Below are 14864 nucleotides of genomic sequence, written 5' to 3'. Positions count from 1 at the left end.
TAGCTGTTAGTAAGCAGCCTCTCTGTCCCATCACTGAGGTCCCCAGTGAAAGGGTGTTGGAGACTGGCTCTTGCAGGCAGCCTGATGAGTGCCACTGCCTGTGTACCTCCCCTGCTGCTGGCTGGGAATGGCATCTGAATCATTGTCATCAACCCTGCTCAAACCAAGGGCTTTCTGCTTTTTGCCTCCCTGAGGCAAAGCCCAGTAGTCAGATGGAGAAGGAAGTGGGACTTGTTCGACAAATTTTAACCATGACAAGTTGGTGCTGGCTGTTCCTGCCTACCCTCAGTGCCCCTGGTGCTGTCTCTGGCTGCAGGACAAGGAGAAGCCAGCTCATCCTTGACACAGTGGGGATGCGTGTGCGAGTGGCTCCTCATGCCCCGACTGATGCTCCCTGGGCTGTGCCATGGTGCTGCACCCCAGCAGGGTGGGACACCCCTCCAGCTGCCCGCGCTGAGCGATGGTAGTGGATTAGCATGAGGTTGAGCATGCCTGCAGGACCCCACCATAGTGATCCTGCTCCTGCACCTACACCACGAGCATCTGTGTGGGCCCTGCCAATGCCCCTGTGCCTGCAGCTCTGCTCCTGGCACAGCCACGGGGATGGTGCTGCTGGGCCGTGCAGGGCAGATCCAGTGCACACCAGTGCCAGGTGGCCCAGAGTGGGATGGAGCTGGAGCAGCTGCCCCATGTCCCATGCTCCCACATGCCTGCAGCCCCCAACAGCCTGCCCTGCCCTGCCCCACACAGGGGCCTCCCTGGTTTCTCAGGGGTTGTTTTTCTTCCTACCCCAGCCTCCCGGTGTGCCCTTAGCCACAAGAGCATGACGTGCCGCCTATCTGATAGGAGCAGCTTCTCTTGGCACTGCGGCTGGTGGCGGAGGGGCCGCAGAACGGTGGTTTTGGGCACGGGGAAGTGCCGGCGATGGGGTGGGGGGAGCCTTCAGCCAGGCTTCCTGAGCTGCACAGCCGCCACTTCCCAGATAAAGGTACCGCCCGGAGGAGCTGCAGCAGCTCCCAGGACGCTTGGAAGGGCTGAGGCACGCGTGGCCCTGGCACACAGGTTGCAGGATGGCAGCCTGCCTGCACTGGGGCTGGCTGCTCTCCCTGCTCCCTGCCATCCTGCTCAGCCTCCGCAGCCCACCATCAGCCCTCGAACCAGTGACATCCCAAGGTAAGACCTTGGGGCCATTTTCTCCCACAAAGAATGGGCCAGAGAGGAGCTGGCACACTGGGCATGGGCAGCAAGCACCCCAAGGCAGCCAAAATCTGCAGGGTTGGGGAACATCCCAGGTGGGTGTGCAGGTGGTCTTCAGGATGGGCCATGGGGCACCCTTCTCACCTGTGGGACACCCTGGGGTGCCCAGAGCAAAGGGACATCCCTGGTCTCTGCAGGCAGGACTTGGCAGCCCCCAGGTGCCCCTCTAGGATGGCAATCTGGGGCTCCCAGTCCCATGCAGGTAGCAGAGGGAGCTCCCCGCTCATCAAAAGTTCTTGGAGTTATGGTGATGAGGGTCTGAGCAAAATTCAAGTTAACGTCTGACGGCACGGCTCTGCACCGTGGGTGACTCGGTGGCACTGCCAGGCTGATCCCAATGCTTCTGTGCCAGCCTTGCAGTGATCTTACTGCCCCAGTGAGCATCCTCAGCTCAGCTGGTAGCTGGCCCCAGCCTGCTTCACTGCACCTGGAAGAACCATTTCACGGCTTTCTCCCATTTTAGGCTTGTTCACACTTTCTTTGAGCCCCTCCTAAATCTTTTTAACGCTTTCTATAGCACCATAAAAACCATTAATTGAACAAAATCCTGTCGATATCCTGCTCTGCTCTTCCAGCCCCACCCCAGATCTCTGACTACTGCAGGCTCAGGCAGACATTCTGAGTTGCCCCTGGAGGGGCAGCGGGAAGAAGATTGGGGCTGGGCTCATCCTCCCTCTGCCTGCAGCTTCTGCAACATCATCGTGCCCTGAGCCCACCACCAGCTTGGCAGCGTACTGCCTGAGCGTGGCTGATGTGGGCTGCAGAACTGGGTGGCCGCTCTTCCTGGGAAACAACCTGAGCCCAGCAAAGATGCTCTGGTAGCCCACAGGACTGGTGTGCCCTCCCACTGGTGCCATGGGTCCCTGGGCTGCTAGGACTTGGCCATCCTGGCACTGGGACCCAGCATGAGGGTGGGGACAGTGAGGTACAAAAAGGGAAGAGCAGGTGGGGAGGCTGTGGTCTGCTTGAAGGGGATGTTGGTTGGGTGAGGAAGGCAACACAGGGCTGGTAAAGGAGGAACAGGTCTGGGGGGTCAGGACAAGGAGAGCAGTGGGGTCCTGCAGCTGGGGAAGCCCCTGGGGAAGGGGGCATATCTCAGGAGGAAGAGGAGAAGGGGGGCTGGAGCAGGTCCCAGGGCAGAGGCAGTGGTAGACAAGGGAGTGCTGGAGCAATTCTGGGGGCAGCAAAGCCACCCCTTTGCTTCACACATCTGCGTCTTGGGGCTGTCCCCTTTTCCCTGACAACAGGGACAGGCACCCATGTGCCAGCAAAGCCACCACTGCTTGGGATGGAGATCCTGCAGGGTGTGACACTCCAGTTCATCCCTGCAAACAGGGAGGAGGGAAGCTTTCTGAGTGGGGCAGAGAAAGCCACAGCCCCCCAAGCAGTCCCCAGGCTGGGGTTTGAGCATCCCCTCCTGCTCAGGACCACACACCCCCACGCCAGCCCCGAGGCCCTTTCCCTCTCCTCGGGACGCTGCTCCTCCTTATCTCACTTCCGCGCACCTTCCGGCGTGAGCAGGGCAGGGGTGCTTCCCCCCGATCGCCGGGCCCTGAGCCCCCCTCCGACCGCAGGGCTATTTCGGGATGTTTGTTTGTCCTGAAGGACCCGGCGTGCAGAGGAGGGGGGGGTGGTGGGGCCAGCCGGCGGGATCCCTGCTGCCAGCCAGGACCCCGGTGCAAGCCAGCAGCCAGGGCACATGCCATGTCCCTCCTGCTGTGCCAAGCTGGTGGAAGGCACCCGTGCTGCAGCCATGCCACAGCTGTGCCCAAGTCTGTGCCATGGCTGTGCCCACGGCTGTGCCCATGCTGCCCCAGGTGCCTGCACAGCCTGGCCTCAGGGGCAAGCTGGCCAGCAGGCATGGGGAGGGGGGACACGGGTGAGGTGGGGGCAGGTTTGTGCCCACAGGCTCCTCCATGCACACACTCCTCCCAGATGCTGCGTTGCTGGCAGGGGTACCTGAGGACATCCTCTGCTTCTCACGGTCCTTTGAGGATCTCACCTGCTTTTGGGATGAGGAGAAAGAGGAGGCAGCAAGCGGGATGTGCCACTTCTACTACTGGTACAGCAGGTAGGAGGTGGTGGGGACACAGCCCAGCCTCCCCCTTGCCTGCACAGAGAACAGCAGGGTCAGGGTGCCACAGCCCTCTGTGCCATCCCAGTGGCTCCCAGCTGGAAGGAAAGATGGTGGACAGCCCATGGGAGCTACACGGCAGCCACCACACACCCTGCGGCAGGGCTGGGACCTCGGCTGTCCCTCAGTCCCATGGGGATGGTGCCCTGCAGTGGATGGGGGCACAGGGAAGGAGCTGGTTACACCAAGGTCTTGGTGCCATGCCCCAAGTCCCCTCTGCTCCAGTCTGGCCCCAGGCAGGAGGCACGTGGTGCTGCAGGACCCCGCTCTCCATTCCTCAGGGACATGCCCACAGCGTGCACAGTGTCCACATGGCACCATGGGGCTGGTGGGATGCGGCACGTCTGCGTCTTCCCCAGCCAGGACGTGCGGCTCTTCACCCAGCTCCACCTACGTGTCCTGAATGCCACCACCAACCAGACCAAGTACTGGCGGGACCTCAGCGTGGACGCGGTGGGTGAGTCCCTCCCACCGGGACATACCCCTGTGACACCAGAACAGAAGTCCCCAGAACTGGATCCCCTGCCCTTCTGCCTGCTGTGGGGGCTGGCAGCACCCTGTGCCCTGCACGCCGGGTATGGAGCCAGCCCTGAGGGGACTGCCAGCTGTCCCCCAGCAGGACCAGGGGGTGCCCAGATGGGGGCTGTCACAGGAGGGAAAACACCCCGGCACGTTCCCTGCAGGTCTCATTGCCCCGCCAGTGAACATCACAGCCCGCTGGGCTGGGGCTGCGGGGCAGCTCTGTGTGTCGTGGCAGCCACCGCTTGAAGACTACCTCAACTTCTTCCTCTACGAGGTACAGTGGTGCCCTGCCAGCTCCCCAGAGATGCCCTGCAGCACTGCGTTGGACCCCGGCGAGCAGCGCCTTGGGGATCCCTCCATCCACCCAGTGGTCAGCAACCATGCACCCACGGCCAGGGCAGCCACAGCCTCCCCGGGAGTGGGGCAGGTACACAAAGGGGCCAAGGACAGGCAGGGGGATTTGGGGGTCACAGCCGTTCCCCAGCCTGGCCCCTCTCCTGCAGAGGCTGGTCCAGACAAACACCTGGGTGATCCTCCGGGACCTGTGCCCAGGGATGAGGTACCAGATCCAGGTGCGCAGCAAGCCCGACGGCACCTCCATGGATGGCGTCTGGGGGCCCTGGTCACAGGCAGTGGCTGCAGAGACACCCCACTCCTCTGGTGAGCGGCCATCCCCCCCTCCGGGGTGCTGGCAGGCACAGTGAGGAGGCACTCATGGCTGGGGCTGCAAGGGACGGGGGTCCTGGGGTAGGTGAGGTGCAGTACCCAGGTTTTGGGGAGCCATGGGGAAGCAGCCCCCTCCCTGCCCTGGATCTTGCCTGCCCAGGAGACATCGGGCTGCGCTGCAGCACCTCTGACCTGCGGCACATGCACTGCGAGTGGAGATGGGATGCCACAGAGCCCCGCAGCTCCCACCAGCTCTTCTACCGGCCACCTCCAAGTGGGGCCAGCACAAGGTGAGGGGCATGGTGGGGACACGGCACTCAGGCAGAGGGATGGCATATCCCAGGGACCTGCTCAGTGCCCCACATCCCACACTGTGCCACTAGGCCCTGTGCCCTGACTTGCCACCATCCACCTCAACCCTCCCCACCACCTCCTGGCCCCCTGACTATGGGCAGCACTGGCCCTCCTGGGCAAGTGCAGGAGGAGCAAGGCAGCGCTGGCTGTGGGGGCAGGGTGGCCCCAGAGCAGGGCTGGCAGCAGGGAAGGGGAGTGGGACTGCCATGGTGGGGCTGACTGGCTCCCTGCTCCTCACACAGGGAAGACACATGGCAGCTTTGCGAGGAGGAGAGCGTGGGGGCACAGGGTACCCACGCCTGCACCTTCCAGCCCAGGGCTGGCAGTGCCATCTCTGTCCTGGTGAACGTCACCCAGCCCCATGTGCCTCTCACTCTCAGCTTCTTCAAGGAGCCCTTCTGGCTGCACCAGGCTGGTGAGTCCCAGTGCCACAGTGGCCTATGCCCTCGCCCATGCCTGGCTGATGGCGGAATCGGTGTCCTATGTCCCATTCTGTGGTGGTGACATATCCCCGTGCCCATCAGTGCTCACAGATGCCCCACAGCTCATGCAGGCGACAGTGTCACAGGGCCGGCTGAGCCTGCAGTGGCTGCCGCCCCTGGAGGCACTGGCTGAGCAGTTGGATTACCAGGTCCGCTATGCCGTGGAGAATAGCCATGACTGGAAGGTAAGGCATGGCCAGGGCTGTCTCCCGAGCAGCCCTGCCCACCTCCACTGCCAGCACATGTCCCACACAGGGTCAGGCAGGACGGTCCCACACCCCAGCGCTGCCCCTTGTCTGCCCCGCAGCAGTCATCGTCTTCAGCTCAGCTCTGCCCCGCAGGTCCTGCAGGTCCCACAGGCAGCCAGGAAAGAAGTCCTGGACCTACGGCCAGGCACCCGCTACCGTGTCCAGGTGCGGGCCCAGCCCAGCGGGCCGTGGTACCAGGGCAGCTGGAGCGCCTGGTCCAAACCTGTTGTGGTTGATGCCATGGCAGATGCGGGTAAGGGACGGGGCAGGACCGGAGGCTGCGGCCAGAGGAGCCACAGAGCCAAGGGTGGGAGACTGAGAGTACTGGAAATGGGATGGGGAGCACTGGGCAACGGGTGACAGTGGTGGGGGGTCTGGAGAGGGCTGCAGTCCCCGCGTTCCTCTGCCGATGTAGGCTGGATCATCCCAAGTGTTACGGTGGTGCCGCTGCTCTTCACGGGAGTGCTCCTGGGGCTGCGGTGCACCTTCCCCTCCCTCTACAGGTAAGGGCTGGGCCTGGGGCAGGTGAGGGGGGTCCAGCACCATGCTCGGGGGCGTCAGGGCACCCCAGGACTTGGGTGTGCTCTCAACACCGCCCTCCTCGCACCCAGCAATGTGAAGCAGAAGCTCTGGCCCCCCGTGCCCGACCTGCACCGCGTACTGGGCAGCTTCCTCCACGAAAGCAGCAAGCACGGGCAGGTGAGGGGGCCGGGGCAGGGCCCAGCGCGGCTGAGCGCCCCCCGGGAGCAGCTCCACGGGCAGCCCCCACCGCGCCCCCTCTGTGTCGCCCCCCAGGCCAGCGCCTTCTACAAGCAGCCGCCGGAGGAGGCCGTCCTGCCCTGCCAGCTGGAGGTGCTGCCCGCCCCGCAGCGGGAGGCGGCCGCGTCGCCGCCAGCGCAGGCTGCCGGCCGGCTGCCCAGCACCGACATCGCCAACCAGTCCTACCTGCTCATGAGCGGCTGGGAGCCGCGCGGGCCGCCCTGACCCGCCCCCCGCCCCGATATAAACTACACGGGCAACCACCCGGCCTCCTCTCTCCTTGGCGGCGCCCCGGCCCCTGGGCCCGCAGCGGGGCGGGGCGGGGCGGGGCGGAGAGGCGCGGGGCGGGGCTACCCTCGCGCCCCGGTGTTTTCCCTCCCCGCATAACCGGCGCCCGCCGCGACCGGTAGGGAGCCCCGCCCCGCCCCGCGGCTCAGCCAATCGCGTCGCGGCGCGCGGTGGTCGCCATGGCAGCGCGCGGCGTTTGGGTTTGAAGCGGCCAATGGGAGGAGCGGCCGCGCGGGGTTTAAATGCTGCGGCTGAGGGTGGCTGCGGGAGCGGCGGCGGCGCAGCGGAGGTGAGGGCCGGCGGCGCTGCGGCGGGCGGGGGGGCCGGGGAGGTGAGGGCTGCGCTCTGAGCCGAACCGGGGCGCGGGAGGGACCCTTGGTGGCGAAGGGACCCCTGAGGCGCGGCCTCGGCGGGGGGGGGCTGCGGTGGAGCGGCCCTGGGGAGAGATGGGTGTCCTGGGGTGGAGAGGGCCCTGCGGAGCGGCTGGGGGGGGGCGCCCGGCGGGGTTGGGCCGCGGCCCCGCCGGCGTCCCTGCGTGGGGCCCCCGCTGACGCCGCTCGCCCGCAGCGCCATGGCGCAGTTCGTGTTCGAGGCGGACCTGCACGGGCTGCTGAAGCTGGACACGCCGATCCCCAACGCGCCGCCCGCGCGGTGGCAGCGCAAGGCCAAGGAAAGCGGCGCCCCCGGGCCCAGCCCCGCCGCCGGCCTGTCGCCCATGAAGCCCATGAATCGCTCCCACAGCTTCAGCAAGACGCCGTCCAGGACACCCGGTGAGCGTCGGCGGCGGCCAGCGGCAACAGGTTGGGTGGGGGAGCGTCGCTTGGGCTGCTTACCTGGGGCTGCGGGGACTCCGTGCTAGGCTGCCCGAGCCGGCATGCTGGGCGGGCGGGAGGCGGCGGGCTACACTGCCTGGCGCCTGGAAGTCGCCCACCTTCTCCCCAGCGTGAGGGGAACGGAGCCCCGTGCACTGGGGCTAGGTGAACTGCTGATGCCCCGGCTGAGCCGTGCTGGCGCAGCCGTGTGTTGGGACAAGCGTGGGTGGGGCTGTCTGCTGAAAGCTTTACATGCTGTAACAGTATTTTTGCATCTTCCCCTTATCTGTGAACTAGACCCAACGATCTGTCTTCTGGCAGTCCCTAACCAGAGTTTAGTGCAATGGGGGGGGTGTGGGAAAAATGAGTTAGTTGTGATTGCATGACATGAACTCTGAGTCCTGCTTGTCTGAACCTTGTCTAGTAGGTGTGATGTGGAAGAGTGCTAGGTTTGCTGTCTCTTGAAAGCTCTAATACAGGCTGCTTAATAGCTGTAAGACAATATTTATGCATGTGAATGCAGGTAAATCTGGATCCAAAATCCAGAGCACCCCAACAAAGGCTGGGGGCGATCGCTACATACCCAACCGTAGCGCTATGCAGATGGAAATGGCCAACTTCCTCCTAACCAAAGAGAATGACCCTGCTGAGGAGTCCCCCACAAAGAAGGTGAGCATGTTGCCAAGTTATGATTACTACAATGATTACTGCCAAGCAGCTAACTCTTCCTGGCCTGTTCCAGAGAAGCAAACTAAGTTCTATGAAGTGGGCACCTGGGGCTGACTGCCCCAGCCATCACTGCTTCCAGTGCAGGCTTCAGGAGCCTGGGATGAGGTGGAAGCTATAAAGTTGCAGATGGAACAGCCTGAGCATAGCTGCTCTGTAGGGTTGTTTCCCTAGGCAGAGGGAAGAGCATTGAGCATTACCCCTCTGATTCCACTCACTCTAGCATGTGCCACTTCTGGTAGCAAAATTCAACTTTAGGCTAATGAGGCTTTAAAACATAGGAGACTAGAGACAAAGCTGTGAGCCTGTGCACAGTGAAACTGCTGGTGGTAGCTATTCTAGGACAATGCCTACATGGGGAACTATTCTGGAATGTGTACACAGTGTTCTGAAATCTGTTCATGAAGCATTTGGTCCCTTGTGGCTGTGGCCTTCCCCACTGGCAATGAGACACTGAACTTGCCACTCATCTGTATGAAAATGTGAGCAGGACAGTGTGCCAGTCTCTGAGGAAAGGCTACTTTGACCTGCCTGTCTGTAGCTGACTCCCCCAGCACAGCTGTACATCTCCTGATTCTATAAGGGGTCTTAGGTGTGTCCTTAGCCTGCTGCAGTTTTAAGTGCAGCATGGGCTTTTTTTCAAATGCATCTCACTGAGGGTGGTTTGTCTCTGTAGGAGCAACAGAAAGCCTGGGCAGTGAATCTGAACGGCTTTGACATAGAAGAGGCAAAGATCCTTCGCCTCACTGGAAAGCCACAGAATGCTCCGGAAGGTATGGTACAGGGCCTGCAGGAGTTGACTCAGCTGGAGAGATCTGGGCAGGGGAACAGCAACACAGAGGTCCTGCGTGTGGACATGGGAGACATCAGCTGGCTTCTCAGAGCTCCTGTGCGCACTGGAGTCTCCCTCCTTGGGGTTCCTGAGCTTGAGGGGCTACATAATGACTACAGTGAATTTAATTATAAATGTTGAAATGACTGCCAGTTGCTCACTTGTACTACTGGTTGCAAACCTTCCTGAGGTCTGCAAGAGCTTCCAACGCTCTGCTCTGCACTTCGGAGCTTAACTGTAACTAAACATAATGAGATACAGAAAACCAAGTGCTTGTTGGTTTATATTTGTTCCTATGAATTAGGAATCAGAGCTCACCCTGGTTCAGCAGGCCACACTGCCAGTGGGGCTGGCACGTTGGGCTCTTCTCAATGTATCTCTTCTCTCACAGCTTCATTTTCCTCAGCTGGGAGGAAAGAGTGACTGAGGTTAACAAGTCTGTTCCTCTGCACACAGGCTATCAGAATAACCTGAAAGTGCTCTACAGTCAGAAAGGGACACCTGGATCCAGCAAGAAGAATGGCAGATACATTCCCTCAATGCCAGACCGGATCCTGGATGCACCAGAGATCCGCAATGACTATTGTAAGTAGGCTGCAATGTTGAGTGCTGGGCACTGAGATAATTCTGTGCTGGGGTGCAGTTCCCAGGACAGTGTAACAACCAGGCTGTTTCAGTATCTTATGGACCACTTCTGGAGTGTCCCTGTGTGGCCTTACAGGAACAGTGGTCTAGAGTGCTGTGTAGGCAGCTTGGATCAGGGCTCCTAACTGGCCATGGTGACACCTGGAAGGCTGCCCCTTACCCACCTGTGTGCCTGTGCATGCACACCTGTGTGGGAGGAAGAGCTGTCATCAGCACTGGTGAAGGGCAGTGCTTGCCAGATAACCATGGTGTGACCTGCATCGCTCTTCCAAATTGTAGATCTGAATCTCATTGACTGGAGCTCTCAGAACTTCCTGGCAGTGGCTCTGGACAACTCTGTCTATCTGTGGAATCACGCCTCTGGGGAGATCATCCAGCTGCTGCAGATGGAGCATCCAGATGACTATGTTTCCTCTGTGTCATGGATTAAAGAAGGAAACTACCTTGCTGTTGGCACAAGTAATGCTGAGGTCCAGGTGAGTGCAGGAGTAAAACTAGAGGTGTTGTCTAGGGATTGCTGAAACCGTGGGGTCTTGGGACAAAGGCTTGGCTAGCAAAAAAAGGGTGCAGTGCACCTTGACTTGCCCTGACCGGGGTGGGGTGGGAATGTCCCCAGCCAGTGACCAACTGCAGCACACAAGGCAGAGGTTTTGGTTTAGGGGTTTTCTGATACTTGGAGTTACCTTCTGCTCCCTAGGTATGAGATACAAATTATCTCTGCTCCCATACTGACAAGGTTGAAAGCCAGAGCCTGTGCACTAAGGTTCCCCGGGCAAAGCAACAGGGCTAGGTTTCCTCATCCTCTGGAAAACTTAACTGCTCTGCCTCTCTAGCTATGGGACATACAGCACCAGAAACGCCTCCGAAATATGACCAGCCATTCTTCTCGTGTGGGGTCCCTCAGCTGGAACAGCTACATCCTCTCCAGGTAAAGCAGTGCGGGGAGGGCGGTGAAGGGCAGTGTCTGGCTGTTGCAGATTCCTGTCCTAGCTCTGGGTGGTGCAGGTTAGGGGTGGCAGAGAGGAGTTTCTGTCTTGGCTTGGGATTCTTACTCAGCCTGTTCTGTTGGGACTGTGGGGAGAAGGCTGCTCTTTTCTCTCTTGCCCTTTATGCTGAAGTTGTGAAGAGCATCTGTGGCTGCTTCACTCATGCCATCAGGCCAGTGATGCTGGTAACACTGGTTGAAACCCAGTGGCAGGTACAGCATCCTTGAACAAGAATGTATTTTTGTAAAAAAAAAAAAAAGTGCCAGCTTGACTCTGTAAGCCTTCTCTCTGCAGCGGGGCACGGACTGGCCACATCCACCACCATGATGTCCGAGTGGCTGAGCATCATGTGGCCACGCTTGCTGGCCACACGCAGGAGGTGTGTGGACTCAAGTGGTCTCTAGATGGCCGCTACCTTGCCAGTGGTGGCAATGACAACCTGGTGAACATCTGGCCGTGCACCCAGGGGGACAGTGGACACTTTGCTCCTCTACACACCTTCACTCAGCACCAGGGTGCTGTCAAGGTGAGCGCAGGGCTGCTGTGAGAATGTGTCTGCGTGCAAGGCAGACATGCAGCTCTGGCTGGGCACAGGTTGTCTCTTGCGTGTCTTAAAATTAACCATTTTCTTTCAGGCTGTGTCGTGGTGTCCCTGGCAGTCAAATGTTTTAGCCACCGGAGGTGGGACTAGTGACAGACACATCCGCATCTGGAATGTGTGTTCTGGCAGCTGCCTCAGTATTGTTGATGCCCATTCCCAGGTGAGACATGAACATCAGTGTGGAGATAAACACCTTCTGGTAGGACACCTACAGAGCTGCTGGCTCCCGAGTCCCACAGGAAAGGAGGGGACCATGCTCATATCTGGATGGTAAACATCAGCACAAGCAGCTTGTCTTACCTGTATTACTGTCTCTTCCTAGGTCTGTTCTATCTTGTGGTCAACAAACTACAAGGAGTTCATTTCGGGCCATGGCTTTGCACAAAATCAGCTGGTTATATGGAAGTATCCAACAATGGCCAAGGTCACTGAGCTGAAAGGTAGGCTGAGCCCTTTGCCAGAGGGAGGGAGGGCTGCTAGAGGCTGAGTGCAGATATAGCCTTGGGTTTGAGCATGCTGGTGGTCCAGTCTGAAGTATCATGGCTGCAGAATGGTGTCTGCGGGCATGCTGCTAGAGGGAGGCACTCCTGGGGCCTACTGCAGAAACATCATTGCTCCAGATGCATGCCCAGGGTGTGAATTTGTGCTGCTGCAGACAGCTGTGCAAATTGGTGGGGCTCATGGGGCATATGGGAGTAGATGTGACCATTGTGGTAGAGCCAGAGGGACCAGGGTGTGTGGTGATCAGCCTAACACTGACTACACACCTTCTCCTCCCCAGGTCACACTGCCAGGGTCTTGAACCTGACTATGAGCCCTGATGGTGCAACAGTGGCCTCAGCAGCTGCTGATGAAACACTGCGGCTCTGGCGCTGTTTTGAGTTGGACCCCATAAAGAAGAAGGAGAAAGAGAAGGCAAACAGTGCCAAAAGCAGCATTATTCACCAGGGCATCCGATAAGTGCACGTGGCTATTCTGGGGAGGGGAAAACTTAGTTTACACACTGTACAGTATTTTAAAAGTTAATAAACTGCTTTAATTTGATTTTTTTTTTATGGAGTCTGATGGAAGAAAAGGCTGTGGCTCATAGAACCAAGCTCTTCCTCCCTGAGGTTTGGGATCTGGACAAGTGGTGGAGCTCTTGCTCTTCAGGGCTGGTTTCAGGCAGCCTGAGTGTAGCACAGCTCTGAAGTCCTGGGAGAAGGAGGCAGCTGTGCCATGGCTGCACTTCTGTTTCTGTTCCTGACCACAGGCACAGCAGCTCTGCTACAGGGGGAAGCTGTAGCCAGGGTGACTTCCTAGCCCTCCATCCCTAATCAGAGTGTGTCAAAACTGACACTTTGCAGAGCTCTAGCCCTGCAGTGGGGTTAGGGAGGAAGTACCCCTGACTTGCCTCAGCTTCCCCAGAGCAGTGAACCAGCTCCAAACTGGCCTGGGCCTAAGGCAGTGCCCTCTGCCCAGCTCCTGCCTGCTTTGGTGCCAGCTGTGGTGGGGAGGAATAAGGCTCAACTAAAAGCACAGTGATATCTGTGTCCCCAGCTTTTCCTGTGTCCTGCCTCTTTTGGTGGGACTCTGTGGGCAACCACCAGCAGTGACCAGCTGTGCCAGAGCAGCGTGGGGCCTTGTTCTTGGCAGTCAGCAGTTAGCCTTGTTCTGCTACATACAGCCTCTGTGCTGCAGCCAGTGCTGCCTGTTCCATGGTAGAATAGCTACTTTTACAGGGAGTTTAGTACATTTAAAAGCCAAATGCTATTTGGAAAAAATAAGGGGGGGGGGGGCATAAACTGGAACCATACAGCAACAGCTATAATCACCCCAAAGGCCAGAAAGGGGATGGTAAGGGCATGAAGCCTGATGCAAATCAAAAGGTTGGTTTACATTGCAAAGCCAGCTTGGCTATCATGCAAGAGCCACCCAAAGCACCATCAACCCAGCACACTGCCCTCAGTCATACATTCTTCCAGCAGCCCTGATCTCTGTCCACCCTCCTTGCTGAGGGGAAGCCCTGGTGCCAAGCTGAGGCTCAGGGTAGGGAAGCTGACATTTGGTAGAGGTTGATTCCCCAGCACTTGGAAAAATGCATTTCTTCCAGGTTCAGTTATGCTGGTGCAAGTTGCACAGAGCATATTTGAGCCTTCACATGAGCAAGAGAGCTGTGGCCCCAGTGGCCATGCTGCTCTGCATGTTGGAGCCGTGGTGTCTGGGGTTGTGGGGCTGCACCAGACCCACCAAGCCTGTTCTTCAGTTGCACCAGCACAGCCAGGGGCTGCTGGGGACACCACGCAGCTGATTAGCACCTTGGCCTGTGCAAAGCAGCTTGACAAAGCCTGTGCCTCTCATCAGCCTGTGATTAGCTGAGGGTGGATTATTATTAACTGTTTTCACCTTCCTCTCAGCACAGTACCATGCTGTACCTGGTGCCAGGCTCCTGCTCTGCCTCCTGAGCCTTAAGCCAGCTGGAGCCTTCAAAGGTGGGCAGTGCTGCACCACCCTGTGCTGTGGGGAGGCCAGCCAGCATGCACCCTCCCTCGCCAGAGCAGCCCCCCACTTATTCCTGATATGGGTGGCACAGTCTCAAAAATCAGCTTACAGCAGCTGAGCCCAGCACCTTCCCAGCAGTGCTGTTGGTGCATCCCCCTTTGGCCACCCAGGGAAGAGCAGGGGAGATCCAAGGAGGAAGCAGATGCTCTCCTTCCTCTTCAGAAGCACCTCTGAGAACAGCAGCTGGCTGTAATGGGGAAGGGGTCAGGAGCCCCCCCACAAGATTAGGCTCTTCACCAGAAGATTGTAGGAGCCCTGCCCCACACCCCTCATGATGCTGGGAGTTAGCACAGACTGGCCCTGTGGCCCTACAGCCGATTAAGGCTTCCAGTAGCTCCTGACCCTGGAAGGCTCTACAAGCCTGAAAGCTGGCGTATTTTCTTCACTCCTGTGTAACAGCAGAGCCTGTCTTGCCTCTCTCCTTAGCACATACCCAGCCCCAGCAGCTGTGCATTTACACACTCCTTGGAAGTCCTCTAGGCATTACCAGAAGGTGATGGTATTGCATTGTCTTCCTTTGGCCCCATACTGGTCCTACTGCCCTGGAGCAATGAGGAGCAGAGGAAGGAGCTGGCCCAGGAAACGCTGCCATATAAGGTGTGAAATCGGTTCAGAGCAGCAGCCCAGACTGACCCTGACAGCATATAAATTACCAAGTGCCACAGTCAGCCCATAGAAAAAGATCACAGCTAACAGGAACAATTGGAGGAAGGGAGAGTAGAGCACACGTAGGGAACAGCCTCCTTTGAAATGCCAAGCATAAGGAGTTTAAAGTATTGTTACTATTTTGGGCAAAAGAGAGGACTGTCAGTGGGGGGAGGGCAGTGCAGGGAGAGAAGGAGGCTAGACAGGGAATGCTCCATCTCAGCTGGACTGTCACCTACAGCTCCTGAAGTGATGAATTCTGAGCACTGAAATAATGTTACATGCCCCTTCAGCAGGGACCAGAAAAAGCTCTCCTGCCAGTCCTTGCCCACAGAGAAGCAGCAACAACAAGAACACTACCCAGTG

The 14864-nt window shown here is 59.0% G+C and overlaps 2 protein-coding genes across 2 annotated transcripts; both read left to right on the top strand.

Annotated features, from left to right (window-relative positions):
• The first annotated feature begins 105 nt into the window (after positions 1-105).
• On the top strand, positions 106-6647 carry MPL (MPL proto-oncogene, thrombopoietin receptor). The gene is given in 13 exon segments (XM_074906400.1): positions 106-1038; positions 1041-1173; positions 3193-3328; positions 3673-3848; positions 4075-4340; positions 4417-4573; positions 4740-4869; positions 5176-5348; positions 5458-5600; positions 5757-5916; positions 6079-6166; positions 6275-6362; positions 6459-6647. Coding segments are annotated over 13 exon segments (1953 nt in total). The 5' UTR covers positions 106-924.
• Positions 6648-6960: 313 nt separating this feature from the next.
• Positions 6961-12340, top strand: CDC20 (cell division cycle 20). The gene is made up of 11 exons (XM_074906393.1): positions 6961-6999; positions 7278-7480; positions 8046-8191; positions 8925-9021; positions 9537-9665; positions 10005-10201; positions 10559-10653; positions 11006-11237; positions 11347-11472; positions 11635-11752; positions 12094-12340. The coding sequence occupies exons 2-11, from the start codon at positions 7282-7284 to the stop codon at positions 12270-12272; spliced, it is 1518 nt and encodes a 505-aa protein (XP_074762494.1). The 5' UTR covers positions 6961-6999; positions 7278-7281; the 3' UTR covers positions 12273-12340.
• Positions 12341-14864: the final 2524 nt, after the last annotated feature.

The sequence above is a fragment of the Athene noctua genome, chromosome 5, assembly GCF_965140245.1.
Source record: "Athene noctua chromosome 5, bAthNoc1.hap1.1, whole genome shotgun sequence".
NCBI lineage: Eukaryota > Metazoa > Chordata > Aves > Strigiformes > Strigidae > Athene > Athene noctua.
This window is presented reverse-complemented; position numbering and strand designations above follow the sequence as displayed.